At 41.3% G+C, this 27,391-nt stretch overlaps 4 protein-coding genes across 6 annotated transcripts; 3 read left to right on the forward strand and 1 right to left on the reverse strand.

Annotated features, from left to right (window-relative positions):
* The first annotated feature begins 1,763 nt into the window (after positions 1 to 1,763).
* Positions 1,764 to 4,729, forward strand: LOC121989275 (probable glutathione S-transferase DHAR2, chloroplastic). Its single transcript, XM_042543211.1, has 6 exons — positions 1,764 to 1,986; positions 2,235 to 2,325; positions 2,422 to 2,565; positions 3,140 to 3,257; positions 3,855 to 3,995; positions 4,466 to 4,729. Exons 1-6 carry the CDS (start codon positions 1,764 to 1,766, stop codon positions 4,550 to 4,552), a joined length of 804 nt encoding a protein of 267 aa, XP_042399145.1. The 3' UTR covers positions 4,553 to 4,729.
* A 133-nt stretch (positions 4,730 to 4,862) lies between these two features.
* On the forward strand, positions 4,863 to 6,869 carry LOC121989269 (aspartic proteinase nepenthesin-1-like). Its single transcript, XM_042543198.1, has 2 exons — positions 4,863 to 6,043; positions 6,108 to 6,869. Exons 1-2 carry the CDS (start codon positions 5,390 to 5,392, stop codon positions 6,786 to 6,788), a joined length of 1,335 nt encoding a protein of 444 aa, XP_042399132.1. The 5' UTR covers positions 4,863 to 5,389; the 3' UTR covers positions 6,789 to 6,869.
* Positions 6,870 to 18,597: 11,728 nt separating this feature from the next.
* On the forward strand, positions 18,598 to 20,567 carry LOC121989281 (triacylglycerol lipase OBL1-like). The gene is made up of 5 exons (XM_042543224.1): positions 18,598 to 18,904; positions 19,214 to 19,407; positions 19,494 to 19,527; positions 19,615 to 20,231; positions 20,300 to 20,567. Exons 1-5 carry the CDS (start codon positions 18,598 to 18,600, stop codon positions 20,549 to 20,551), a joined length of 1,404 nt encoding a protein of 467 aa, XP_042399158.1. The 3' UTR covers positions 20,552 to 20,567.
* Positions 20,568 to 20,720: 153 nt separating this feature from the next.
* Positions 20,721 to 22,010, reverse strand: LOC121989290 (heat stress transcription factor B-1-like). Of its 3 annotated transcripts, XM_042543254.1 has the most exons (3): positions 21,882 to 22,010; positions 21,555 to 21,778; positions 20,848 to 21,483 (listed from the first exon to the last, which is right to left on the reverse strand). In XM_042543254.1, the coding sequence occupies exons 2-3, from the start codon at positions 21,765 to 21,767 to the stop codon at positions 20,899 to 20,901; spliced, it is 798 nt and encodes a 265-aa protein (XP_042399188.1). In that variant the 5' UTR covers positions 21,768 to 21,778; positions 21,882 to 22,010; the 3' UTR covers positions 20,848 to 20,898. The 3 variants fall into 3 exon arrangements, with proteins under 3 accessions (XP_042399170.1, XP_042399188.1, XP_042399179.1); XM_042543236.1 differs by having other exon boundaries at positions 20,721 to 21,483; positions 21,555 to 21,984; XM_042543245.1 differs by having other exon boundaries at positions 20,848 to 21,480; positions 21,555 to 21,931.
* Positions 22,011 to 27,391: the final 5,381 nt, after the last annotated feature.

The raw sequence follows: 27,391 nt of genomic DNA on the forward strand, positions 1-27,391 counted from the left end.
ATCCAACGACCACCTAATATGCCACTAAGTGTTAACCAATACTTCAATAAGCAATAGTCTAATTGCAATTTATTGATTTAGTATTTTATTTTTTTATGATGTCAAATTGAACTTTTTCTTATTAAATATGTTTATTATGTTACAAAAGATATTCTGTTAGTCCTCGTTAAAATTTATCTCTGGATCCGCCCTTGATAGTTCATTGCTTTGTCGTTCCCTCGGATGAGTCTAGTGGCTAGCGCATGAGGTGTTGTCATCATGAGATCTGAGGTTCGAATCTTGGTAAATCCAAGGTAAATGTCTCCCTTATGTGCTAGTCACTATTCCAAAGACTAGTAGCCGTCCGTGATTTACTTCCTCCGTGTTAGCTCTGAGACGAGTTGACGGGGGTACTGGGGCGAACATATTCGCCTTTTTGCCACTCTTTTTGTTGCTATTTAATCAATATGTTCGAGTATGTTGACTGCTATTAAAAATAAAAATCAGCTGGCTGGCACAGAGGAAGGAGTCAAGAGCCTCAGGCAACATTCTCAACTTATTTGGGGCAACGCTGATCATGCTCCATCCTACTAAGTATGCAACTACGCTGGCGGAAAAATTCTCTATTTTTTTTCCTTTCTATTGGACTTGGATCTAATATGAAAAGATATCAAGTATATTGATCCTGATATGTAGAGATGTCAGGCCTAACGTGAGCATGATCTTCCCTAATAAGTTTGAGAAAAAAGATTAACATGAAAAAAAAAGAATTTATTTTTTTCAAAACTTTTGATATCACTATAAATGTCGAAAATAGTAATGAAGAGTATATTTAGGCTCATTGCAATTTTAAAAATCCACATGACCTAAATTGATTATACTATGAGGTTTCTAGGTTGATTAGTAAATTTCGATCAAATCATATCCACATTGGACCTGATATCTCTCCATATCAGGCTCACATTAAGCTTGATATAGGGAGATATCATGCCCAACAAATCAAAAAAAAAGGAAAAAAATGAGAGATTTTTTTTTTTTTCAAAATCTCTAACTGCCATTTTAGAGATCCATTGATCAATTTAGAGATCTTAAATTATAAAAATTTCAGGTCTTATGAATTTTTAAAATTTTAAGGAGTCCAACGATGTTTTTCATTACTATTTTCAATTTTACTAGTGGTGATGCAAAAGTTTTTTAAAATATAATTTTATATTAAATAAAATTTAATATGAAGAGATTTAATTGTTTTTCACGAAGAGAGGGAGAGCAGTTCGGATCCTCTGTCCCGAAATTTTTCTGTCCCTGTGTCCCCTTGACGATCGGATGGATCAGATACATCTCAAGGCATCATGATATTCTTAAAATATGTACAGTATCCTCGTAATATGTAAAACATTCTTAAAATATAATCTGATCTGTTCGATCAATAAGAGGATAAAGAAATTTTAAGACAGAGGATCCGAGGTTACATACCGACATAATTATCATACAGATTAAGTATATTTGTGTATTTTTAGTAATTATTAAAGTGTGATATACTTTTGATGAATTCAAAAAGTTAGATCCTTGTTCTCGTAAATTACCATAGAATTAAAGTTTCCATTTACTGATAAAAATAAATAAATAAATTTTGAAAGACGCCAGAAAGCAGCGGGTGCAGGTGACTCAGCCCGTGTCGTGACTCGTGTCCACTTTTCTTCTATCGCGCCGGCTGCTCTCTATCGCTTCACCGCAGCGCGGATAGGGTCGAAGCATCCACCACCGCGTAGGGACGCCGAGCAGCAATGGCAACCCTCTCTCCCGCGGCCTTCTTCTCCCGCTCTTCTTCCCTATTCTCTTCCTCCGCTGCCGCGGCTCTCATCCACTCCTCTGTCTCCTTAAAGTCGAACCCAACCTCCTCACGGCGCCTCGCCCGTGTGATGTCTGTCCGCGCCTCAACCTCGCCGGATTCGCCACTTGAGGTCTGCGCAAAGGCATCCGTCACCGTGCCCAATCGGCTCGGCGATTGTAATGTCTCTCGATCTCTTTCCTCTCATCTTTGCTGACTTCAAAAGAGGCATCTTTTTTTTTTTTTTTTTTTGAATTTCATTAGAGTCTCGTGCTTCAGTGCACCATCTATTGTTAACAATGTTTTTTTTTTTTTTAATTTTTGTTTAGCGATCGCGGGGACTAGCTCACTCGTTCTTTGATTGTCAATTGTCTTCAACATTACTCTCAGAATTATGACATTGCATGAGCGTTCCTATGATTCTCAGGTCCTTTCACGCAAAGGGTACTTTTGACCCTCGAAGAGAAGCATCTACCTTATGATATAAAGTTGGTAGACTTGGCAAAGAAGCCAGATTGGTAAACAATTGACTATAGATTACTGAAAAAAAGGAGGACAAATATGGAGGAATTGATAGGTTTAGCTCATGTTACATTCGAAAATTGATTCTCCAGGTTTTTACAAGTAAGCCCGGAAGGAAAAGTTCCTGTCATAAAGCTTGATGATAAGTGGGTTGCTGATTCAGACATTATCGCAAAGTCATTGGAAGAGAAGTATCCTGTTCCATCCCTTGAGACTCCTCCAGAGAAGGCATTAGCGTATGCATTTTACTTGCTTATCTTTGCATCTGTATTAAATGTATAGTTAATGAAATAGAAATCACTTCCATCTCTTTTATTGATTATGGTTATCTTGTTTTCACTACAGAGCATATGATTTGCTTGGGGTTATCTAGATTTCTTTTACTTAGTATTATACCACAAGCTTTCTCAGTATTTGGTCTTATCTAAAGCATTTCAAAGCAATTTCCATATTAACGCTTACCATGGATCACAAAGTTATCTTGAGCGGGCACATCAATTTAGGCTTTAGGATATTTTCTCGGGCATGCCTTTATTTGTATGTCAAAACAAAAGGAATGATGAGAATGGGTAGAAATTCCAATGCACTTCTGTTGCTAATTATTTGTGCTTATAGCATGGAGAAATTTCATTAAAGATAATCATCTTTTCTAGGGAGGGATTGTACCTTATTTTGTTATAATGGACAAATTGGAGCTATAGAGATTAACTAGTTATTACCATTGAAGCCAAGTGCTTTATAAATCTTCATACAGTTTTATTTTGGACAGAGTGTTAACATAATTTGTATCTTCTTTTGTCTTTTTCATAGTGGTTTAAAGATCTTCTCAACCTTTATTGGTTTCTTAAAAAGCAAAGATCCTACTGATGGCACAGAGCAGGCCTTGCTTGATGAGCTGACTTCTTTTAATGAGTATTTAAAGGAAAATGTAAGCTTATTCTTTCATTTACTTTTACTCTACTTAGGTCAAGCATTAATGCTTCCATTCTTTAAACACTGTGCATACTAGTGCATTTGTCTGCTAATCAGAGAGCAGTTGCCTGACTATTTGTGTTAACCATGAAAGTCCCAAGTTGCTCCCTCCATGTATGATATGTAGGCGGGGTGGATTTGACATTGCTATTTTCATTGGATATGAAAATTGGCATGATGAAGACCCAACTCTGACAGTATAATCAACCCTGGATCTTCTTGCGTTTTCTCCTAATTTTGTGGTCAAAGTTGAGAAACACACTCCATTTGGCTGTCAGAGTTCACCATAACCATTTTCTAATATTAAATATGACAGTGGGATGTATGTTTCAATCAGCTCTCAAGTTCTATTGCTTCTCGTTGAATTTCTTAGATAGATATCTTCTATATTCAGTCAAGATTTTTAGAATTTGCTTTCATGATTGATACAATTGAGCTGCAGCTTCATGGATTTGGTTTGGTGCTGCTGTCATGCATGTAACCTTCTTGCACTACTTTAGTGAGTTGGGAGTAGTTCCTACTGCACTATCAACTATATTTTCTCCTTTCTCAGGGTCCATTTGTGAATGGTGACAATATATCTGCTGCTGATCTGTCACTTGGGCCTAAGCTTTTTCACATGGAAATTGCTCTCGGTCACTACAAGAATTGGTCAGTTCCAGAATCACTCAACTATGTCACTACATACATGAAGGTACGCCAACTGCTTTACATTTTCTAGGTTCCTGACAGTCACATTCTTTCCATTTATGATATAATAATTTATCCGATGAACACTTATTAATTGGAAAGACATTGAATTGGAACATTGAGTTCACTTGAATGATGGAAAAATGAAAGGGGAAGGAAAAAGATTGAATTCTCAATGGAAAATAAAATAAAATATTCATTTTCTAGTTCACTTGAAGGAAAGAAACACAAAGAAGTGTATTAGGATCAGCAATTCAAACAAATCACTTGTGAGTTTAATGCATTTGAAGCCACCTCCACACTTGGGTCCCTAACAATTTACTTGGAATGAAACATATAAGTGAAGATATTTAATGCCATTCATTTTCACTAATTTAACTTCCAGTTAAATCAGATAAATGGTTGAAATTGAAGTTTAACTTGATAGAATCATCACTTTTTTTTTTCATAACTTCACTTGTCTTGGTATTGCAGTTAATTTTCTCCAAGGATTCTTTCGTGAAGACTAGAGCACTTCCAGAGGACGTGATTGCTGGATGGCGTCCCAAAGTATTCGTTTAAACACCAACAAACAACTCTTGTATAGTTAGGCGCAGACATCTACCTCACTTTCCATGCTCTTTTGAGCTTGGTGCAATATGCAAAGCTAGCCAACTTTCCCTTATAATCTTGTTTAATGCTTCATTACTTCGAAAGAATCAGAATAAAGCCCATAAAGCCAACAGCTTATTTTGTCGAGTAATTTAATCATTAAGTATGTATGGAATTGCATATTCTGTATAGAACTGTGCCTCGGCTTAACTCAAACGATCAACTGTCAGATCTATTCTTCCAAGCAGGTTTTGAAAGTGACTATCAGTTGTTGATCTCTAAATTAAACAAGTGAGCTGATAATGTTGATGGATAACCAAACCTCCACCAAAAGCCAGAAGACCTTCCGTGAGCGTATATTGGCATGACTTACTTGCACTGTAAAGCAGCACATATTCTCTTGATCATCTGCAATGAGCTTACCATTCAAGTTGCTCACCTACCCTTTAGTCTATTCTCATCGACTCATCATCTTTTTTGATGATCTGTTATCCACTATGTATATATTGCGTGTTAACTACAAACTGTAAACAGTCCACTCAACTCAAGATAGTGAAGAAACAGATATCTTACCTATCTAAACCTAAAAGTGAACAGAAAAATATTGAGAATGACACCTTGCTGGCACCAATAAACTGTGAATCAAGTCGCAAAACATGCAATATTGTTTATTGTTTGCTCTTCAGACTCCATATAATCTTGCTTATAATTAGTCTTCTTGCTCTTTATACAATTTCAGCAAATTAATTCTACTTATAGAAGCTGTAAATCTTCGCTTTCTGTGTGCTTTAATTTGGATTCTACGAAATGGGAATGGGAGCGGTCCAGGTGTTCTTCTTACTTCAGTTATGGGCGTTAATTGACATGGCTCTTTGTTCGTCGCTGAGCGGCCTCCGAGTGGAGCTCACTCACGTCGACTCCAATGGAAATTTCTCCAAGTTCGAGCTTCTACAACGAGCCGCGCTCCGCAGCAGTCACCGGGTCGCGAGGTTGACCTCCGCCGACGGCGGCAGCGGCGCGGTGGTGAAAGCCACCGATGCCGGAAGTGGCCAAGTGCAGGCGTCTGTCCACGCCGGCAGCGGCGAGTTCCTCATGGACCTCGCCATCGGCACGCCCAGCCTCGCCTACTCCGCCATCCTCGACACCGGCAGCGACCTCATTTGGACGCAGTGCAAGCCCTGCGTAAGGTGCTTCTCGCAGCCCTCCGCCGTCTTTGACCCCTCGATCTCCTCCACCTACAAGAAGCTCCCCTGCACCGGCGAACTCTGTCACGCCCTGCCCACCTCCCGCTGCGCCGCCGCCTTCGACTGCAAGTACCTGTACACCTATGGCGACTCCTCGTCGACGCAAGGCGTGCTCGCCAGCGAGACGTTTGAGTTAGGAAGCGACGCGAAGCCGACGGCAGTGCCCGGCGTCGCCTTCGGATGCGGCGACACCAATGTGGGGAACGGCTTCTCGCAGGTGGGTTCTCATCTGGGTTCTATTCTTTGGTCTGGTCTTATCTGGTTAACGTGGCTTCTGGCAGGGCGCCGGCATCGTGGGGCTCGGCCGCGGGCCGCTCTCGTTGATATCTCAGCTGGGATTGGGCAAGTTCTCCTATTGCCTCACCTCCTTGGACCAATCCAAGAAGAGTCCTCTGTTATTTGGCTCCCTAGCTGATCTCAGCGCCAGCGAAGGGACGGCGGCCGTGCAATCGATCCCGTTGCTGAAGAACCCGCAACAGCCGTCCTTCTACTACCTCCCCCTCAAAGGTATCACTGTCGGCGGGACTCGCCTCCAGATCCCGAGCTCCGCCTTCGTACTCCAGCAAGACGGGACCGGCGGCGTGATCATCGACTCCGGCACCTCCATCACTTACTTGGAAGCGGCGGCGTATCGGCAGGTGAAGAGGGCCTTCCTGAACCAGGTGCAGCTGCGGGCGGCCGACGGCTCCGACGTGGGACTCGACGTCTGTTTCTCGCTGCCAGCGGGGGCGTCGTCGGTGACCGTGCCGAAGCTGACGTTCAATTTCGACGGCGCGGATCTGGATTTGCCGGCGGAGAACTACCTGATCGCGGACTCCAGCACGGGGTTGCTGTGCTTGACCATCATGGGATCGAGGGGCTTGTCGATCATCGGCAACTTCCAGCAACAGAACCTGCACATTCTCTACGATTTGAAGCAGGAGATCCTCTCATTCGTCCCTACGCAGTGTGATAAGCTCTGATTGGCTTAATTGATTTTATAGAATATGGGGAATTATTGCACATTATCTCTGTTCTATAATATAATTGTTCGTTTTCGTCGATACGTGATTACAGTGATCATGCATGCTCATTAATGTCTAACTAACAACTAACGTTAGTGCACTTTTTATCCAATATTTTAAGCTAAACCTGTTGGATTAAACAAATTGATTAAACACAAATTACAAATTAATTTTAAATATCTCTTCTATTTCTAAAAAAAATTATCCAATTTCATCACAAGAACCTTTTCCTATATTCATTGTAAAATCCACCACACGAGCCTTACGAAAACTTAGGAACAAAAAAAATTAAGCGAAAGATGCAAAGTAAGAAGGACGACACGGAAAGGGAGTTGATAGACTCAGTGCATCCGAGGGATATGGAGTTGTAAAAAAGTACACAAGTGGAATAAGGACGTGTGCGGTACATTCGAGGGACGAGAAGTTAGGGGGAAGTTTGCTCGAGTAGAAGGTTGGAGTTAGGTTCAGATAAGTTCAATTTTGAACGACCGAACCATCACTCAGGCAAGCGGAAGAGTGAATGGCCAAATTTGTAATTGGTCATTCTAGGCGCCTCCTATAAAAAGGAGCCTTGTTGATTTAAAGACCTGTCGCCTCAATTGATTGAAGGCGCCTTAGATGAACAGAAGCCGAGGCGTCTTAGAGTAACTAAGGCACCCCCAAAGCCTAGGAGACATTATGGTTAGGATATATAAGAGCAAGAATCCACATTAGCACATTCGAGGCACCTTCAATGATTGTAGGTGCCTCTAATGATCAAAGGCCCATCCAATGTCGTCAGGTTAGTCAAATATTGGTGAAGTAGATAACACTTCAGCCGAACTAAGGCACCTTTATTGGAACCGAGACACATCCAATGGAATTGAGGTGCCTCTGTTGGCACTAAGGCTCCTCCAGTCTACCACGTCAACAGACGGTCATTTCGACCAGAATATTATAAATAGAGGCTTTGTCCTCTTAGTTTCTACAACACACTTCATATTAATATCTGTATTTAGTTTTGAAGTTCCAATTACTATAAGGGCTACTCTGCCTTTGACATTTGTCGAAAAAGGAACTTTCTTAGTACACATTCATTGTCTTGGATTAACATCCTCCCCGGTTGTAGACCAAGTAAATCCTTAGTCTCTTACCTTTTCTTATGTGTTATTTATTTATTAATTAATGTGTGTGTCCCTACTAAAAGTAAGTTAGCAAGAGAAAGATTTAATATATTTGTAAGTCGTTTATTCACCCCTCTCTAGCCAATTCATCCGATCCAACAAATAGTATCAGATCACAACCGCTTTAGAATGACTAATCGCTTACTAAAGCTACAAGAAGATGGCTGGATCAAACATTCATCCATTGAAATTTGAGGGGGAGTTCACGCTTTGGAAACCACAAATGAAGGTATTTTTCAAAATAGATTTTGATACAGTGCTAACAATTAAATATGGTTTTGAAGCACCCAGGGATGAGAATAGAGAAGAAAATGAAGAGCACCAATGGAACAAGAAGTAGAAGTAACAAACCGACTTTGTAGTCAATGGCAAGGTAAAGTGTTGGTGCAATATCCCTAGGTCAAGGTTGACCTGGTTGACTAAGCTTGAGTTGGCTCAAGCTTGAGTCTTGATGTTTGGATTTCGATGTTTGACAATACATGGAGATTACAGATGTAATCGTCTGATTAGGGAGATTGTTGATATAATTCCCCTCTAGTCAAGGTTTGACCAGTCCGATGTGAAGAAGAGTCAAGTAGGTCAAAGGGTTGACCGGATACTTAACTGGGAAAGTCCTAACTGAAGGTTAGGCAAGGGGAAGACCTAGTGAGTGAAGCTATGTAGTTGAAAAATCCTGGTAAGTGAAACCAGGTGAAAGACTTAGTGAGTGAAGCTAGGCAGTTGGAAAATCCTGGCGAGTGAAGCTGGGTGAAAGAACAAGTGAGTGAAGCTAGGCAGGTAAAAGTCCCGGTGAGTGAAGCTGGGTAGTGTGAAAATTCTAGTGAGTGAAGCTAGGTAAAAGTTCTGGTAAGTGAAATCAGGCATATGAAAAGTCTTGGTGAGTGAATTCAGGCAGATGGAATGACCTAGTGAGTGAAGCCAGGCACGTGGAGATCCGGGTGGGTCAAGGCTGACCGGACACTTGGTGTTGGTAAGTCCAAGTAGGTCAAAGGATTAACCGGATACTTGGCACGAGGAAATCTAGATGGGCTAAGGGTGACCGGACATCTGGTGGAAGTCTAAGTGGGTCATGGAGGACCGGACACTTGGCATGAGACGGTAAGTCCAAGTGGATTAAGGTTGACTAGATACTTGGCACGAGGAAAAAAGTCTAAGTGGGTCAAAGGGTTGACCAAACACTTGGCGAAGAAGTCCCGATAGATCAAGGTTGACCGGATGCTAGGCATGAGAAGTTCTTGTTGGTGCGGGTAGCACTAACGGTCTAACTCAGGTTTTGATGAATGACAAATTATGTTAAGTTAGTTTGTTGTTGTCTAACACTTTGATCGAGTGTGCAGGAGAAGTCCAGATAGGTCGATGGGTTGACCAGATGTCTAGCACGAAGCCCAGCTAGGTCGACGGGCTGATCGGATAGCTGGCACGAAGTCCAAGCGGGTCGACGGGGCTGACCGGACGCTTAGGCACGAAGCCCAGCTAGGTCGACGGGCTGACCGGATAGCTGGCACGAAGTCCAAGCGGGTCGACGGGCTGACCGAACGCTTAGGCACGAAGTCCAGCTAGGTCGACGGGCTGACCCGATAGCTGGCACGAAGTCCAGATGGGTCGACGGGCTGACCGGACGTCTGGCAGGTAAGTGAGGTAAGTCACTGGAGGGGAGTGACTGCGAGGACGCGTTCCCGGGAAGGGAACATTAGGCGTCGATCCGGCTTAGATCCATTTCGGATATCTAAGTCGAGATCGTGACTAGATTCCGGTCTCGGGAAGACGGAATCTAAGTCATACTCTTTTTGCTAATTCATACTCACTTTGCTTATCTATAAAACTATGCTAACAATCTGTGTTGCAGGGTATATTTGCCTAGGACTAACATTTTCTTGCAGGAGAAGGACTTTTTGGAGAAGAGGGGTCCGGGCGACCGGAGGGGATCCGGGCGCCCGGAGGCAAGTTTTATCCAAGCCGAGTCGTCGCCACGTGGAGTTCGCTGATTAGACTTGCCATGTCGCACCAGGGCGCCTGGAAGGGATCCAGGCCCCCGGAGCAGCATATAAAAGAAGCCCCAGGGGTGGAGCTTCAACATCAACTTAGAATCTACTGCTTGCTCTGCTGCTCTACGCTCCTGCGACGCCACGAGGCTATTCCGACAAAGCGCTTTCTTAAGTCTAATTCTTCTTCTCTTGTCGGTATTTTATTTATGTCAATTCTTGTACTTAATTATTTTGTAATCATCATTCGAATTGATAGTGATTGCCCAACGAAAGTACTCACGGAGTACGGGCCTTCGAGTAGGAGTCGTCACAAGCTCCGAACGAAGTAAAATTACTGTGTCTGCTCTTTTAAATTCCGCTGCGCTTAACTCTTTTCAACGTTGTTTTTCGAATCGATATTCACCCCCCCTCTATCGACGTTTCACGATCCAACAAGTGGTATCAGAGCAGGTTCCGTTCTGATTTGGTGCAACCACCTTTCGTTTTTTCCCTCCAAAACCGTTTTTGAAAAACACATCATCATCCTTTCACCGTTGCTTAGTATTGATAAAATATTACATTTTCAAAATTTTGGAATAATATTTGTTATTAATATTTTATTATTTTTCAAAAATAGTGCAATATTATATTCTTTCTCCAGCACTGCTAATCCAAGATCAAGTCTTGGAATTTTTTGTTTATTTCTCTTGTCGTGAAATTATGACTCTTCTAGAAGGACGGAACCCCTGCGAACCACCACCATACGATCATGAAGACTTCAACTACTGGAAGCGATTAATGGAATGCTTCTTAGGAAGCGTAGACATCGATTATATGCTAATTTTGAGGAAACCTTCTCAAAACTCGGAACTGAACAAAAAGGTAAGTAACATTATTTGTAATGTTTTACCTAACAATATTTTATGCAGATTAGAAAAGTACAAGAATGCATATGAGCCGTGGACCCAAGCTTCACGAGACGCCGATGGAGCTAGAAGATCAAGTTAAAGTCAAATATGGACTCGAGTCAAATCCAACGGAGAAGCCTACTGAATTAGGGGTTGCGCTCAAGGTTAGTAATATTTACCAAAATACCCCTGCTAATAGTAGTTTAAATAATCAGCATGATGATAAGTATGAAATTAGTCCAAGTATGGTGCATGATAATCTAGATTTAAATGATTTAAATTCAAAATTACAAAATAATCTAGACTCTGATCAAGTCAATCAAGACTCTGATCAATTTGACATCAACCTTGACTTGGTCAAACAGAACAATGACCAAATCAATTTAAATAATTTAATTAATTCAGAAAATTTAAAATTAGGTGAGCATTTAGACATAAATAAGTCAAGCATTAAAATAAATTTGAATTTAAATGCTAAAAATGAGAAAATGGATAAAATCAATAAATACCTTGATAAAATATTTAATAATCAAGATAAAATCAGTCTAGAAAATGCTATCCAAAACCAAGATAATTTAATTAATAAAAAATTAAACTTTAAAGATAAAACTAATCTAATAAATTCAATTAACCATATCAATTTAAAAGGCAAAGAAAATATAAGGATAAAATCAAACACTTTGATAAAATCAAAACGGAATTTAACAAACTTAAAAGTAAATGTTAAAGATAACATATTAAACAAAAATAATCTAGAAATTTCAAAATTAACAATTAATAAAAAGCTAAAAGATAAACCGTTAAGAAAATATAATTCAAACAGTTTAGTTAATTCAAATTTAAAAATAAATAAAAACTTAAACTTTAAAAATAAGCTATTAAAGAAAGATAATTCAATTAACCCAATAAAATTGAAATTGAAAGAAAATTCAAATATTAAATACACTCTCTTAAAGAAAAATAATTTGATCAATTTAATTAATTCAAAATTAAAAACTTAAATTTAAATTACAAATTAAACATTAAAACTTAACTAAAACCAACTCTAATTATACAAAAATCTTAAATTAAAGGCCAATAATTCAGGGGAGGCTCCAGAATAGCTGGCACCTCCAAAATTAATCTACCCGACAAGGGTAAAATAAGGGTAGACTACTTGGCAGGGTAGTTAGGAATAGAATAAACAGGGACAAAAGTTTAACTTGACAAGTAGTACTGGTGAAGTTTTGGATGATAGTACGTTGGGGAAGCTTGGACATCGCATGTCTAAAAAGATATGGCTTCGATCTAGTGCATTTGGCCAAGTGGAACTGACCAAAGCTACCCCTTATGGATCCTAACTAGGTAGACCAAGGTTTAGTACTAAGCCCCGTGGATAGGACTATTCGGAAAATCTCGAAAGGTTGGTTACTTCTAATGATGTCCAGGTGACTCACCAAGCTTAGAAGTTTATCCGAAGAATGTCTATTTGTTGAGACCAAAGCTAAACCTGAATCTAACACAAGTTAAACCAAACTCTGTAATTAAATCTAATTCATCTCACAAAATTATATGATTCCCTGATTGATAATCTAGATCGGGTGAGATGAATAAGGATTAAATTAATTAATTTTTAAATTAAATTAAAATTAATTAAAATTAAATTTCAAATTTCAAATTGAATTTCAAATTAAATTAAAATTAAATTTAGAATTTCAAATTAAATTAAAATTAATTAAAATTAAATTCCGAATTTCAAATTGAATTTCAAATTAAAATTAAATTTCGAATTAAAACTAAATTATTTTTTAAAATTAAATTATTTTTTTAAAAAAAAACTATTTTAAAAATTCTTCAGGTAGTAGTTTGTTGATGTCGAGCTTCAGACCGGCTAGCATATTCGTTGCTTGAAGGTAGTCTGGTCGGGTTTTATACTTCTTCAGCTCGGGGGAGGTGGGCGGTCCGACCTGTCATTTAGTGCGGAAAGGGAGCCACCCGGGAATACGAAGAAAGAAGAAGTTCTCTTTCTAATGTTTGTTGGAAGATGACAGTTTATCAAAAAAGACCAAACCAGGCCGAGCCTGAAATAGATAAGTACCCAGCTCGGACTGCTTGGGATAGTAGAAGTAATAGAAGACCTCCGGACGGAGGGGAATGTTGTGTATCTTAAATAATACCACAACTCCACACAGGAGGCGAAAAGTGTTGGGAACCAACTGAGCGAGCGGAATGCCAAAGAAGTCCCAAACTTCAACGATGAAGGGGTGGAGAGGAAACCACAGACCGGCTGTGAATTGGTCGCGGAAAAGACAAAAGGCGTCGCACGTAGGTTTGTGCGGCCGAGCGGAAGGCGAGGGTAAAATCAATTCGAAATCAGAAGGGATGTCAAAAGCGTTTATCAGGCTCTCGGCATCACATCGATCAAACCGCGACTCCATGGTAGTATACCATGGGTCGAGAGCGAGGTCAGCGGGCTGGGAAGAGCTAGCCATCGCCGGAACAGTGGAGGAGGCAGGAATCAGAAGAAAACGCAAAGGCTCAGGGACGACGAATGGAACAGTGACCGAAAGGCAAGAACGCGGCAAGGAACGCGAAGAAAACACGAGAACCAAAGGGAGAAAGGCAGAGAACCTTACAGAAATGATGAGGATCGAAAGAAGAGGGCAAGGGGTCGTCGGAGTGCCGAGGAACGAGGTCACCGGAGCAAGGAGCGCAGGAAAAGGCTTCTGAGCACACGACGACGAAAGTGCGGCGGAAGAAGGCGATGAGAGCTTTATAAGGATGGGCTCGATCCGCCCAAGACGTCGGATGCAGGTCACATAAGGCGAGGCCCGCATCCAACCGTCCATTTCAAATCGATGAACGTCGCATCGGGTGTAAGGCAGCGGCCGTATGATGACATCAGCAGCGCCACATGGCACTCGGTCAGAGGAGGGCATTTAATCAGCCCCATCACGAGGCAGAACCCGCGTGCTCAACCATAATGGCGGAGATTTGCACGCATTCAGAGAAGATCCCGCGGACATCATCACAGGCCAGTTGGACAGCTCTCGGCAATTAGCCGACCGACGCTATTCGACCCCATAGTGGCCGAGCGGAGGTACACTTTCGGGAGTAGCAGGATGGCTGTCGCTCGGCCAAACTCATGGTCCAGTCAGTCGGACTTAGCGCCTCCTTCGACTAAACTTGAGGGGGAGACATGTGATCCGGTGGTAAGGACGGGGGACCCTCGTTGGCGGGAGGTCAACGACACGTGGAGGTCAATGATCAAGAGGGTCAACCCCAAGGTCGTGCCGGGCGGACAGAGGTCACGCCGAGCGGACTGGCGGGCCGACTGAGCATTCGGTCGACCGAACATCCTGCCAGGGGGCTCCCAGGCCAGACGAAAGACAGCCCGACCAGGGGTAGGGTTTCCGATGCTCAAGGTAAAAGAGTCTCTGGGTCGAGCGGACAGGCCGCTCGGTTGAGCCACAGGACAATAAGGCGCAATCCCATCCGAGCACATGAGCAGGGCTTCCCCGCCTGGTCCGAGGTATGCACATTCCCGGAGGCCATGATCACCGAGCGAACAGTCCGCTTGGACCGGGAACATGCAAGAGGCGCAAAGGGACAGCTAGTAACATCATCCTCGAGACACCTGCCGCCGACAAATAGCATGGTCGGCGACCGGAGAGGACAGAGTATCGTACGGTGAAAGTTTCCACTGTCACATCAGGGATATGCTTGGACGATTGCGGAATGGCGCCAAGCATGCTTTTCTGACACAACCCTACTGAGGTATATTTGGGGAAATGTGCACACATCGAGAAGCGTACCCTCGCCTCCCCAGGGTCCTATATAAGGACCCCCAGACTTCGACGGAGGTATGAATTCTCATCACTATAGCCACAGTAGCGTTACGTTGCTTGTTCACTGCCTAACTTGAGTGTCGGAGGGTCGTCGCCGAGAAACCCCTCCTGGCTCGGCTTCTTTGCAGGTTCGCCGGAGATTCACATCACCAGTCGAAGACAGCGGAGAGTGCCACGTCCCCAGTGTCCATCGACTCAGCGCTCGGACATGATCACCACAATTACTCCCTCATCCTAAAACAAGGACTCTACTCCATAGATGCCGGAGAAAAACCCGAAAACATGATGTATTTAAACATACAACTCTCAAACACGAAGACAAAAGAAGAAGTATGCTTATCCAACAACGACAAGTGATCTTCGGATCCGATCCTTGCTTCTGGAGTTGATGCGGTGATGAAAGATCGCTGAACCGATGTCCTGGACAGCATGGAACAACACCGAAGTGATTCTCCTGTTGAAGGCTCGCTTCCCCCGGCTCCCCTCTTGAGGAAAAGGGTTAAAACCCTTTTATAGGCTAGGGCGCGACACGACCGTGCAAGGATGGCACGATCGTGCCCTTCTTTGTCTTTAGCTGCGCTACACGGTCGTGCCACTTGGCAGGGCCGTGTGAACTCCGGGCTCGGCTCCTGGGACACGGCCGTGCAAGGTTGCACGACCGTGTGTTGCATGGTTGCGGTCATGGGAGGACACGGTCATGCAGGGTTGCACGGCCGTTCCTTGCTTGGTTGCTGGATGTAAGGCACGACCGTGCAGGGTTGCACGACCGTGCTCTGATCCCTCTCTGGATTGGCCACACGACCGTGCAAGGTTGCACGACCGTGCTCTCTGCTTTGTTCCTGTGCGTCGATAATCACCGTTTTTGCTCCAAAAGTTATCCCTGTCAACACAAAACCAAACAAAGAGCAGATATCCAAACAAAAGAGTATATATGATGAATACATGAGAAAAGAGGTGATCATGCAAGGAATATATACGTATAAAATAAGTGAATGTGCATTAAAATATGCATAAACGATCATAATATTTACGCACATCAGATCCCTTGGTCTTTTTTCACTTATGCTTTGTCAGATCATCTAACTGTGTGTAGGATTGGACGAAGGTTTCATTCTAAGATAAAGAAGTCTTCTGTCGGTCAACAAATCATCCACCAGAGCCAGTGTGTCATCTCCATAGCCTTCAGACAGGATCATTTATCATTTAAAAACTTTTGTTTGCCTTGTATGTGCTCATATTCTTGATTCTTTAAGAACTAAACTTGATGACAACTCTGAAAAGTGCATCTTCATTGGTTATAATGAAAGGAACAAAGCTTACAAGCTTTATAATCCAAAAAAGGGTTGTGATTAGTAGGAATGTCCATTTTGATGAAAAAGCTTCTTATATATTTTTTTTTCATAATTGACATGTTTATCAAATTAGCAATTTCTTGACTTTGATGAGGACTCTCCTTCTTTGCAACATGATAATCTTGAAAGTAGTAAATCTCCATATCGTTGCAAAGAAAACAAGCAGTCTAATAGATGTTTATGATGACACTAAAGAGGTAAATATGATAGATCAAGTTTTTTTGTATTCTTTTTAGGAGAAGATCTAATCACATATGAAGAAGTATCAAAAGAGAAAAAATGGGTCCATGCCATAAATGAAGAAATAAACTCAATCGAGAAGAATGACGATACATGAGAGTTCACTACTTTACCATCACACAAAACTCCAATTGGAGTGAAATGGATCTTTAAGACCAAAACCAATCTAGATTGCCCCATCAATAAATATAAAGTAAGATTGGTTGAAAAGGGATACAAGTAGAAAGAAGGTGAAGATTTTAATGAGGTATTTGCTCCTGTTTCTAGACTTGATATAGTTTGATTACTTATTACTTTTGTTGCTCAAAATGATTGGAAATTATTTCAAATGGACGTCAAATTAGTTTTTTTAAAGGGTTTTCTTCAAGAAGAAATTTATATCGAACAATCACCTAGTTTTATGAAAATAAGTGATAAGGACAAAGTATATAAGCTTAGAAAAGCTCTCTATGATTTGAAACAATCACCTCGTGGATGGTATGATTGAATTAATGATTATTTTATTAAATATAATTTTCAAAGATGTTCTATTGAGTAGACACTTTATATCAACTAAAATTCTGCAAGTAGTTTTATGCTTGTGAGTCTTTATGTTGATGACCTTATTTTCATTGGAAATAATCTCGAGATATTAACAGAATTTAAGAACTCTATGATGAGAGAATTCAAACTGAAAAATTTGGATGAGTTGCATCATTTTTTAGCCATTAATGTTCAACAATCAAGAAAAAGAATTTTTTATCTCATAAAAATACTATGCAACTCAAATTCTTCAAAGGTTCAAGATGGAACATGCAAACCCAATCTCAATTCCTTGCATCATAAGTTTGAAACTAAGTAAGATTGGTGAAGGATAGATGGTGAATCCAACTATGTTTCGTAGCTTGGTTGTGAACCAGATGTATCTTACCGCCACTAAACTCGATATTATATTCACAGTAAGTTTGATTAGTAGATTTATAGAAAACCCTTGTTCGAACCATTGGGTAGTTGCATAAAGGGTTCTTTGATATATTAAAGGAACCATTGATTATGACATTTTCTACAAAGCACACATGCTCATCAAACTTGTGGTTATACGAATAGTGATATTGGAGGAAGTTTTGATGATTCTTAAAGTACCTCTAGCTATATTTTCAACCTTGGAAGTGTGGCAATCTCTTGATATTCAAAGAAGCAACTAATTGTGGCACTTTCAACTACCGAAGCAAAATATACAGTAGCATCTTCAGTAGGATGTCAAACTTTGTGGTTAAGAGGAGTTCTTGGAAATTTAAAATGCAAGTAAAAAGATCCAATAATATTTTATTATGATAATGGTTCTGTAATTTTTGTCTCAAAGGATCCAATATTATATTGAAGAACAAAGCTCATCTGCCTGTGATTTCATTTCGTAAGAGAATTTGTTAAAGAAGGTGAAATCAATCTAGAGTATTGTCCTAGCAATGAACAAATTGTTGATATTTTTACAAAGTTGATTGAAGGATCTATATTTTCAAGGAATCTTGTAGTTCTAGAACTATGAAGCATATTTGGTTTACGGAAGGTATTGTTGGATTAAACCAAATTGATTAAATCAAATTCAAAAATTAAATTACAAATTGATTTCAAATGTCTTTCTATTTCTAAAAAAGTAAAGCTTAATTTCATCTCAAGTATCTTTTATGGATTTATGAATCATATTAGTTAATGCATTTAATGTTCTTAATGTCTTATTAATTTTCATATTATCAAAAAAATTATAAATAAGGATGAAATATTAAGTTTTTTATGATCAGTTGTAGCAATAAGAAATCCAATACAAAGAAATCCAATTTGTTTCATAATCTTCTCTTTTTTTTCCTTAAATTCCTTGCTTCAGCTTCTTGTCCTTTTTTTTCGTCCATCAAAACCAAATTAAGAACCCGACTAAAATAAACTTTGTGTAAGAGCATAAACTTTGTATTTGGTTTTGCAATATCTTTATATCATCCCAATCCATCGAGTGACTCATGATAACTCATCTAAAATAAACTGAAATTGGTAATAAAACCTTTACATAGAATCAATGTATCCTTCTTCCTCACGCTTCTCCATTAAGGAAGTTAAAGAAGCAACAAACAAGGATAAGAAAAGGCATGCATGGATAATGTGCATCAACACAAACACGCTACTTTCTTGGACATTTCCCAACTGCCCTCCTACTTTCTACCATGATCATACAGTAATCGGAAGATAAGCGCTACTAAATCTAATCAATGATCGAGGTCGTCAACACCATTTCAAGGCTTTAAAAACTCGTACAAATGTCTTCATCTTCAGGCCTTCAGCTTCATGGACTCCGAGGTGGATGTCTTCAGCAACTATCTGGTGCTGAGGCCAGACAAGGCCGGAGTTTCTGATCTTTTCCGTCTTCTGTTCTCGGCCAAAGTGTGCGATAACCCGTCGGTGGATTGCCCCATCGGCACCGAGATCGATGAGGCGAAGCGCCGGTGGGCCATCTTCATCTCCCTCCTGTTACAGAAGATCCTTCTCTTCTCCAGCACTCCGATGGCTCGGTTGGGCTCTGCAATCCTGTTCTGGCTAAATCTTGTCGCGGACAACAATGGCTTCCTCTCCCTCTTGTGGAATCTCTTCACAGGTCAGTAATGTAAAGCTTTGCGACGCATCAAACCTGCAAATATTTCAGACTTGTTCCTGGAAGTAAACTTAATAAGACAAACTGCAAGCAACAGCAAAGTATGGATTAAAAATTTTTTACAACACTTTTTTGGATGTTATAAAATTATAAGAAAATTTAAATTTTATCCTCAACCGCAAACTACTGGTATAAACTCTGTTTTCACTCCTTTATTTCTTCAGTTGCTTAAGCTTCTAAATCACAAACTAAAACAAATTAAGCAAAAACTGAAAGAGATGGATATCATTCCTTCAATTCTTTAATTTGCAGGGAAACTGGTTTTTCCCGAAAAGAATTCTTCTTCATATAGATCGGCTGTTGGACTTATTGACACGAGAGTAGAATTGGACAAGAAGATTAAACCAAGTGATGACAAGTATCATGCAGCACTGTCTATAATGGCCGCAAAACTAGCTTATGAAAATGAACTCTGCATCAAAAGCATAGTCAAAAACAATTGGAAAGTAAAGTTTTTTTCTTTCTTAATTCTTTGCTATATTTACAGGCAGAAACTATTAACTGATGTAGAGAAATCTTTGATCTTGTGCAGATGGAATTCTTGGAGTTCTACAATTGTTGGAATGGTCAAGCAATGAAATTTTCATTCAGACGTGATGCGTCGTTTCATTTAGACCTGGTGCGCTAAAACATGGCTGTTGCTGTGCATGCAGACTACGAGAAGCAGTACAGTACTCAGGCGTTCATGTTGAGCGACAAAACCACCGCCGGCACCGAGCTGATTGTTGTTTCCTTTCGCGGGACGGATCCGTTCGACACAGTTCAGTGGATCACGGACGTGGACTTCTCGTGGTACGAGATACCGGACGTCGGCAAGGTCCACAGAGGCTTCATGAAGGCCTTGGGGCTGCAACCGAAGCTTGGGTGGCCCAAGGATCCGAATCAAAGCGATAAAACGCGAACGCACGCATACTATGCCATAAGAGACAGACTCAAGCAAGTGTTGAGCCAGAACGACAAGGCAAAGTTCTTGGTCACAGGGCACAGCTTGGGGGGAGCACTTGCCATACTGTTCGCTGCCATCTTGGCGCTGCACCAGGAAGAGTGGCTGCTGGAGAGGCTTGAAGGAGTGCACACGTTCGGGCAGCCGAGGGTGGGAGACAAGGAGTTCGGGGAGTTTGTGGGGCGGCACTTGGACGAGACTGAGAGGAGGTACTTCAGGTATGTTTACAGCAACGACATCGTGCCCAGGGTGCCCTACGATGACTCTGCTCTCATGTTCAAGCACTTTGGGACATGCGTGTACTTCAGTAGTCTCTACAGAAGAAAGGTGAATCTCTTCCTCTTTAGACTGAAGCATCAAAACAATTAGTCATAGCTTTAATTACTTGAAGCCAGGTGGTGGAAGAGGAACCAAACAAGAACTATTTCTCGTTTCAGCAAGTCGTCCCCAAGTACTTAAACGCAGGGTGGGAGCTTGTGAGAAGCTTCTTAATTGGATATATTGAAGGGCCAGAATACAAGGAAGGATGGTTCTTAAGGTCTCTAAGGATGTTGGCACTGGTATTTCCTGGGCTACCGCCACACGCTCCTCAAGACTACGACAACTGCACAAGATTGGGGATGAACACACCTCTTTCAGTTGAATAGAATGTATTCAAGTATCAGATATCTTTGTTGAATAGAATGGATCCTCATATCTTTTAGTAAATAAAAAAACCTCTTTGTTTTAAGCAATACAAAGTCTTTGTCGTATTATATAGTGGAGTCAACCCTGAAGAGAGTATGTTCTTCCTGCGTGGGTGATCAAAGCTATTGATGAGATGCAAATTCGTTTATATTGTTCGTGTCAGATTCTATGAATTCCACACCAAAAGAGAAATGCTTGATCGATCGCCTTTCACATGGAAAACACACGACGCTATGTTCTTGCCATCGGAACTCTATTAACACTTGAATCGATGCATGTTTTACTACCAGGACTGGCACAAGTTGGTTCAGTTGCAGACCTTGCCGCCGGCGTGTTGAACCGTGGCCGACACCCCTATCCACGGCGAGCCAAAGCCCGTCTTCATGGACCGCTCACCGACGCCAGTCTCACGCACATCAACTCCCTCCTCGCTCCTTCCTCTCTCCAGGAACTTCCCAAAAAGCTTGAGCCCTTCTTTTCCTGCTGCCGCTTTACTCTTATGATCCTCTGTTTCTGTAGAATTTTGCTGTATCAGAGCACTGAAGTCGAGTTGGCTCAAGTCCACGAAGCCGGAGAGGCAGCCGAGCATCTGGCGGCACTGGCTCTTGGCCCCGGCGAGCTCGGAGCTGAGGATGTAGTTGTCGCTCCTTAGCTTCTCGTTCTCGCCGGCGAGCTCCAGAAGGTGATCGCGACGATCAGGTGGCGGAAACGAGGAGGCAGAAGAGGAGCTGTGGACTTCGTGGGAGGTTGATAAGGTAGGACGAAGGCGGGCGCTGCTTTTGTGATATTTAGCCTTTCGCCGGCGGATGTGGCAGAGGAGCCTCTCCTCTCCTCTCCGGAAGTTGTCGTTTGCGAACTCCCACTTATCCGGCACCACCTTACGGAAACCCTGCTGACAGTCAAATTCCGGACTTGAAAGCATGCACAAGAATTAGCGATCGAGAAGATGGCAGGAGAACTCACGTATGTGTTGAGCTGCCGGACGAAGCTGGAGAAGTTGCTGTGCTTGAAGCTGACGGGCAGCAGTGCTCTGGCGAACTCCCCCGGATTCCACACCACGAACGACGTCCCCTTCGCCCCCCACGAGATCACCTCGTCCGTCGCCTCGTCCTCCACCATCCGGTGCGTCTTCACCAAGAACGGCGCCGGCCCTCCGCCGCCTCCCTTCTTCTTCATGTGTCCTTGAACTAAAACATCACACGATATCGGATCATCATCCTCCATCATTTCATAAAACAGACATATCTGATAACATATATAAAGATCACTTGGCTATGGATATACACGCACATCAAGCTTCAAAGACGTAAAAGGAGCTAGAATTTTCACAAGGAGAGGAACACGATGGTGGTGCATGTTATATACTGAGAGATTCTTCATCTTGACTGGAAAATTTATGTAACTCCTTCCTTAACTAAGCGTTGTCTGACCACGACCATTTCCATTTCCATTTCCATATCGTACGCTCTTGATTCCTGAACATATTAAAGAATAAATAGATGGTTGGCCATGTGCTAATTGACTGAGTGCTTCCTGTTTAATTATATTGCTGCCGTACAGACACAATTCATGAGACTGAAATTCCTGAGATCAGAGAGCCCGAGACATAGCAAATTTGATATGTGAAACCGTTTCTTGACTAATTAATCAATCCCTGCCTATTTGTTTACTAAACGCTAGATTTGAATCAGGTATGTGAGGATAATGTCGTAGTTGAAGAATTTACGATGAAGTTTCGGGCGATTGGCATGACTTTTGCTTCTCTGAATAGAATATTAAAGCAAAACTTTGACGAAGAACCTGCACCGAGTTTTCTGTGAAAACCCCCCTTCCCCAAGTCGTCCAATTAAGAAGGCTCCAATCGTGATGGATTTCTAAGGCGTGTATCTAAGTGTCTGCTCTTGTCTTACCCTAACCTTTTATTCTTACTCATTACTTTGTTGCTTCTGATGGATTTCTAATGAATGCAGTAAATGTTGTCTCCGAACCAAAAGGTTGGTGTGGATATGGGAGGATTATCTTTGATATTGCCAAAGAATTATCGGTATGATTTGAATATCAAATGCGTGGTGGGAGAAAGTCTACGGAGTACCACCTTTGAGTCAATGGATATTGATTGAGACTTAGCGCGTCGAAGTCATTTGATACAGCAAACTTTCTTGGGTCCTCGACGTGTGGTCGCACTGAATCTGATCGGAAGAAAAAAAACTACTTCAAACTACTCCTTGCTTCTTAAGTAATTAACTCTGCATTGGAGTATGGGACTGGAACTTTGTTGGTGATTCACTATAAAAAAAAAAAAAAAAAAATTCAGTAATATGAATACCGAGGGAATACATATTTCGATGGAAATACTTTTGGTTTTCCGACGAAATAAATTTTCTGTCATAGAATACCGACAGAATCTTTATTCAATCAAAAAATACCAATGGAATTATACTTGTATAGGAAAACTAAAAAAAAAACTAAGATTTGCTGACCAAGATTTATCGACGGAATTAAGATTCTATTGGTAATCTATCTCATTACTGACGGAATTAGATTCCATCGGTAATGACAGCTCAAAAGCAAACTCTAGCTCTTCACGTTTTTTCCACGCGCGACGACCTTCTCTCCCATTTTTTTTCGATCGCTAGTAAATGCTCCTCTCTCGTCTTTATAGAATTACTTCTTTACTTAATGACATTAGGATTTTCTAAAATGATCATAACTTTATGCTCGATTGGAGTTATGGGTTGTTCTTTATATCAAAATGTAGATAACTTCAAGATCTACAACTTTGATGAAAACTTCAATCAGAGAAAATCCCATCTTGATGGTTTAAGAGATGTTGCAATGAGACATAGCCATGCAAAACCATGCCAAGGGTCATGCAAGAGTTGTGTAAAATCCACACGGTCGTGTCAATCCACACGAATAAAGTGGAAGTTCCAGAGAAGAAGAAGACTTTGGCCGTATGGACCACATAGCCGTGTCACATTTCCAGAGAAGAAGAAGACTTTGGCCGTATGGACCACATGGCCGTGCCACCGGACCAGAACCAAGATAGCACATGGCCGTGTGGATTCACACGACCGTGTCACAGCCCGTGCAAGGGTTGTGCCAAGTGTTATAAAAGAGGTTTTTCTCTCCTTTTTCAAGAATCTTGGATCTTGGTGAAGGATTCTCCCCCTTGGGGAGCCCTAGGCTTCATCCTTGCCGATCTCCGCCTATCCATCCATCTCCAAAGCATGGGAGTGTTGGTGCAATCATGCCCTGGATGTTTTCAATGTGTTGACAACTATTTAAGTTTAGGTTAATACGCTTGGATCTAACATGTGCTGCAAGTTTTGCAGGGAGAAGTTCAAGGAGGTCGAGGACTGGAGTCTTGGCAAGAAAGTCCAGGGAAGCGTTCATTTGGCACGAGATATTAGTTGGGAAACCAGCAAGCAATCGATTGGTAAACTGATTGAGGCGCATAACTATGGAACAGAATACTGCTGAATCGATCAGCCGATCGATTGGAGGAAACCAATCGATCGGTCGATCGATTGATAGCCTCTGCGCGAGAGCACAGAGGGAACTTGGATCGATCAGCCGATCGATTCACATGCTTCCTGCGCAAGAACACAGTGCGAACCTAGATCGATCAGTTGATCGATTGAAGATAACCAATCGATCGATCGACTCACAAGGTTTCTGCACGAAGGAGCAGTGCGATTTTGAATCGATCAACCAATCGATTGGAGGTAACCAATCGATCGGTCGATCGATTGAATCCACTTCTGTACCTATGAAATTTGCGGCTGAATCGATCCAGTGTTGGCCCAATCGATCGTGACGGCGCTCAACGGCTATATTTGAATCGATTGGAGATGTGCTCAATCGATCGACGGCGACGATCACGTGAGAAACGGTTACTTTTGAAGACGAATAAAAAGGGGAGATGAACTGTAGCAAAAACAACGATTTTCGAATACTCATTGTGCTAAGCAAAAAGAGAGCTCTCCAAGTGATTTCAAAGCAAAAGATTTTGAGTCTCTTCCTCCTAATCCTAGATCTCATCTTGTAAGAGGAAAAGACAACCTTGTAAAGGTTTCTCCACCTTCGTTTGTGATAACGAGAAGGAGAAGTTCATATTGGAGTTTGATCGTGTGGGTGTGTGCCTTGGATTAGTCACCTCAAAGAGGTGGAGACAAAGTAAACCAAGGAGTTAGCGTTGTTTTCTTATTTGTCTTGTCCTTCATTTCTCTCTATTTGCTTTCACGAACAAGTTGTAGGTGAAAAATCGAAGAAAGGCTATTCACTCCCCCCCCCTCTAGCCGAACACAAAGGTCCTATCAGGAAGCGCTTCCAAGGATGCCACGCTTCAAAGATACGCATCTCTTCTCTTTATCTTTAAGTATTGAGTTATAGTTTGCTTCATTCTTCGTCTTTAGATTGTAATCTCTTGCTATGGAGTAGATTTCCAGATTTAGGATGTAGGAACTGGTTATGATATAATTGTGGATATATGAATTATGTATTTGGATATTTTTCTTATACTATGAAGTATTTATGTCATGATCTATGTGTGTTGTGCCTTGTATGCGTTTGACGAAATGTGTGTGAGGTCAATTCATGTAGATGTAGGGTTTTGATCACCATGTAGAGGAAGTGCTTTGGATTGTAAGACCATGAAACCTTTTGACAGAAGGTATCCCTTACTTTCTACAGCGTTTCCTTAAGACGAAAATCGATTCTCTACATGTGAAACTAATTAGAGTTTAGAAGACTCTCCCAAATTCATGTTAGGAAGTGACTTGTGCAATCTAGGAACATATGACTGGGGGGCTTGTGACAGAGGGCAACCCTTTAACTGGACTTCCTAGGTTACCTCTTCTATTTAATTGGATTAATCTACCGTTAGGAAGTAAATCGAATAGCTCTGAGAACGTATGACCGGGGGGGCCTGTGATAGAGGGTAACCCTTTAACCGACCTTTCTAGAGTTGGTTCTTTACTTAATGATATTAGGACTTGGGTAGACTCTTCGGTGCGATTTGCGCGCGGTTGTGCCAGATTTTAGTTAGAATCCCTACACGAGTGTAAGCATGGAGTTAGGTAGATGAACAATGTATAGGGGCATTAACGAGCATCATAACAAAATTGAAATCCTAGAATCTATCATCCATCCTATTCCAAGATCACTCTCATATTTCTTCTCTCTCCTTCTCCTTAACCTTTCTCATACTTACTCTCTTTCTCAATCAACCTTCCATTTGTCTAGATAATTTACCATACAAAGTTAACTAGTGTTTAATCAACAGTCCCTATGGGTTCTGTTGGTCTAGTTAGGCCGGCTGGAGAGGGTTGAGTTACCTAAAACACTAAAACAAACACCTTCTCGATCTTTCAACTCAGGTTAGCAGCAATAATAAATAAAATTAAATAATAAGAAACTAAAGAAAGAGGTACCAGAATTTACTTGGTTACAACCTAGATGGTTGTTAATCCAAGACAAATGAAATCTCTTAAAGAGTCTCCTTCGGTGAAGGCGGAAAAGCCTCTTACATTTATTAATAGCTTAGACTATTTCTAGGAAATGAATACAAAAATTGTTATATCTTTCCTACGTCCAGGGGTCTTTTTATAGCCCCTGAAAAAACTTATCCTCAGGCTGAAGGCGCCTTCCATAGGGTTGGAAGGCACCTCCAGCAAGGCAAAGGATAAAACTTTATCCTTTTTCGCAACGACCAGAATTGCCTGGTCGAAGGCGCCTTCCATGGCTAGTTGAAGGCGCCTTCTGCCTGAAGGTCGCGGAGGCGCCTCAACTCCTGTTGAAGGCGCCTCTAGCAGCTTCATAGCTCCACTCTAGCTCTTCCGCTGCTCAGATCGCCTAGCTGATTTCGTCCAACCGAAATAAGGCTCACCCAAACCTAATTTTGGTCTTCTCTTCGAGTAGTCTTCCTCCCCGGCTTCTCATCCCTCGGACCGCCATGTACGTCCTTCTCGTCCGCTGGTATACTCTTCCGCAACACCTTGTCCCTTTAATGCACCGAGCCCGCTGACTCTCTCCCGTGTCGTCCTTCTCGCTAGCTGCGTCTTCCGCTTGACTTCTTGTGCTCCTAAGCTCTTGCACACTTAGACATAGGGATCAAACTAAACAGGGTCTAACCTAACTTGGTTGATCAAACCAAAAATAACCTTGGGGTTCCAACAATCTCCCCCTTTTTTGATGTGAACAACCCAAGTTAAGTTAGGGTAAATCAACCATAAAGTAAAGATAATAAAATTGCAATACCAAGATAATAAAATTACAATTATGCAATAAAGTGCAAAAAGGTTTTCAAATTTAATTTAACTTTAAAAATTAACTGCTACCTCCCCCTAAACTTAATCTTCCCTTCTCTCCCTTTGAACACATAAAAAATTAGGGTACCAAAAAAACTAAGGGTAACTTTAAAAAAAAAAAAAAAAAATCAGATTTTCCAAAAAAAAACTTATCAAGCTTTGGACAAAATTTTTAAAATAATTTTGTTAAAAAATTCAACGTCAATATTTTTAGAAACTCTAAAAAAAATTCTAAGTTATGAAATTGACAAAAATTGAAAGCATTAATTTAATTAACTATTTCATGCTTATCAGTTTGTCAATTAAATATTCAATTCAATAATTAGCTTCTAAGCTGTGGTGAGGTATTATGCCTTCTTAGTTATTGGATCATCAACCACTTCTAGACAAAGCCTCTTAAAGAATTCAAATATTTAATCTTCTATCTGAAAGCCCTAAGTCCAATTTTATTTTTAATTTATACAAGTTTTTAGAATCCAATATGAGTTC

Source organism: Zingiber officinale, chromosome 1B (genome assembly GCF_018446385.1).
Source record: "Zingiber officinale cultivar Zhangliang chromosome 1B, Zo_v1.1, whole genome shotgun sequence".
Taxonomy (NCBI): Eukaryota; Viridiplantae; Streptophyta; class Magnoliopsida; order Zingiberales; family Zingiberaceae; genus Zingiber; species Zingiber officinale.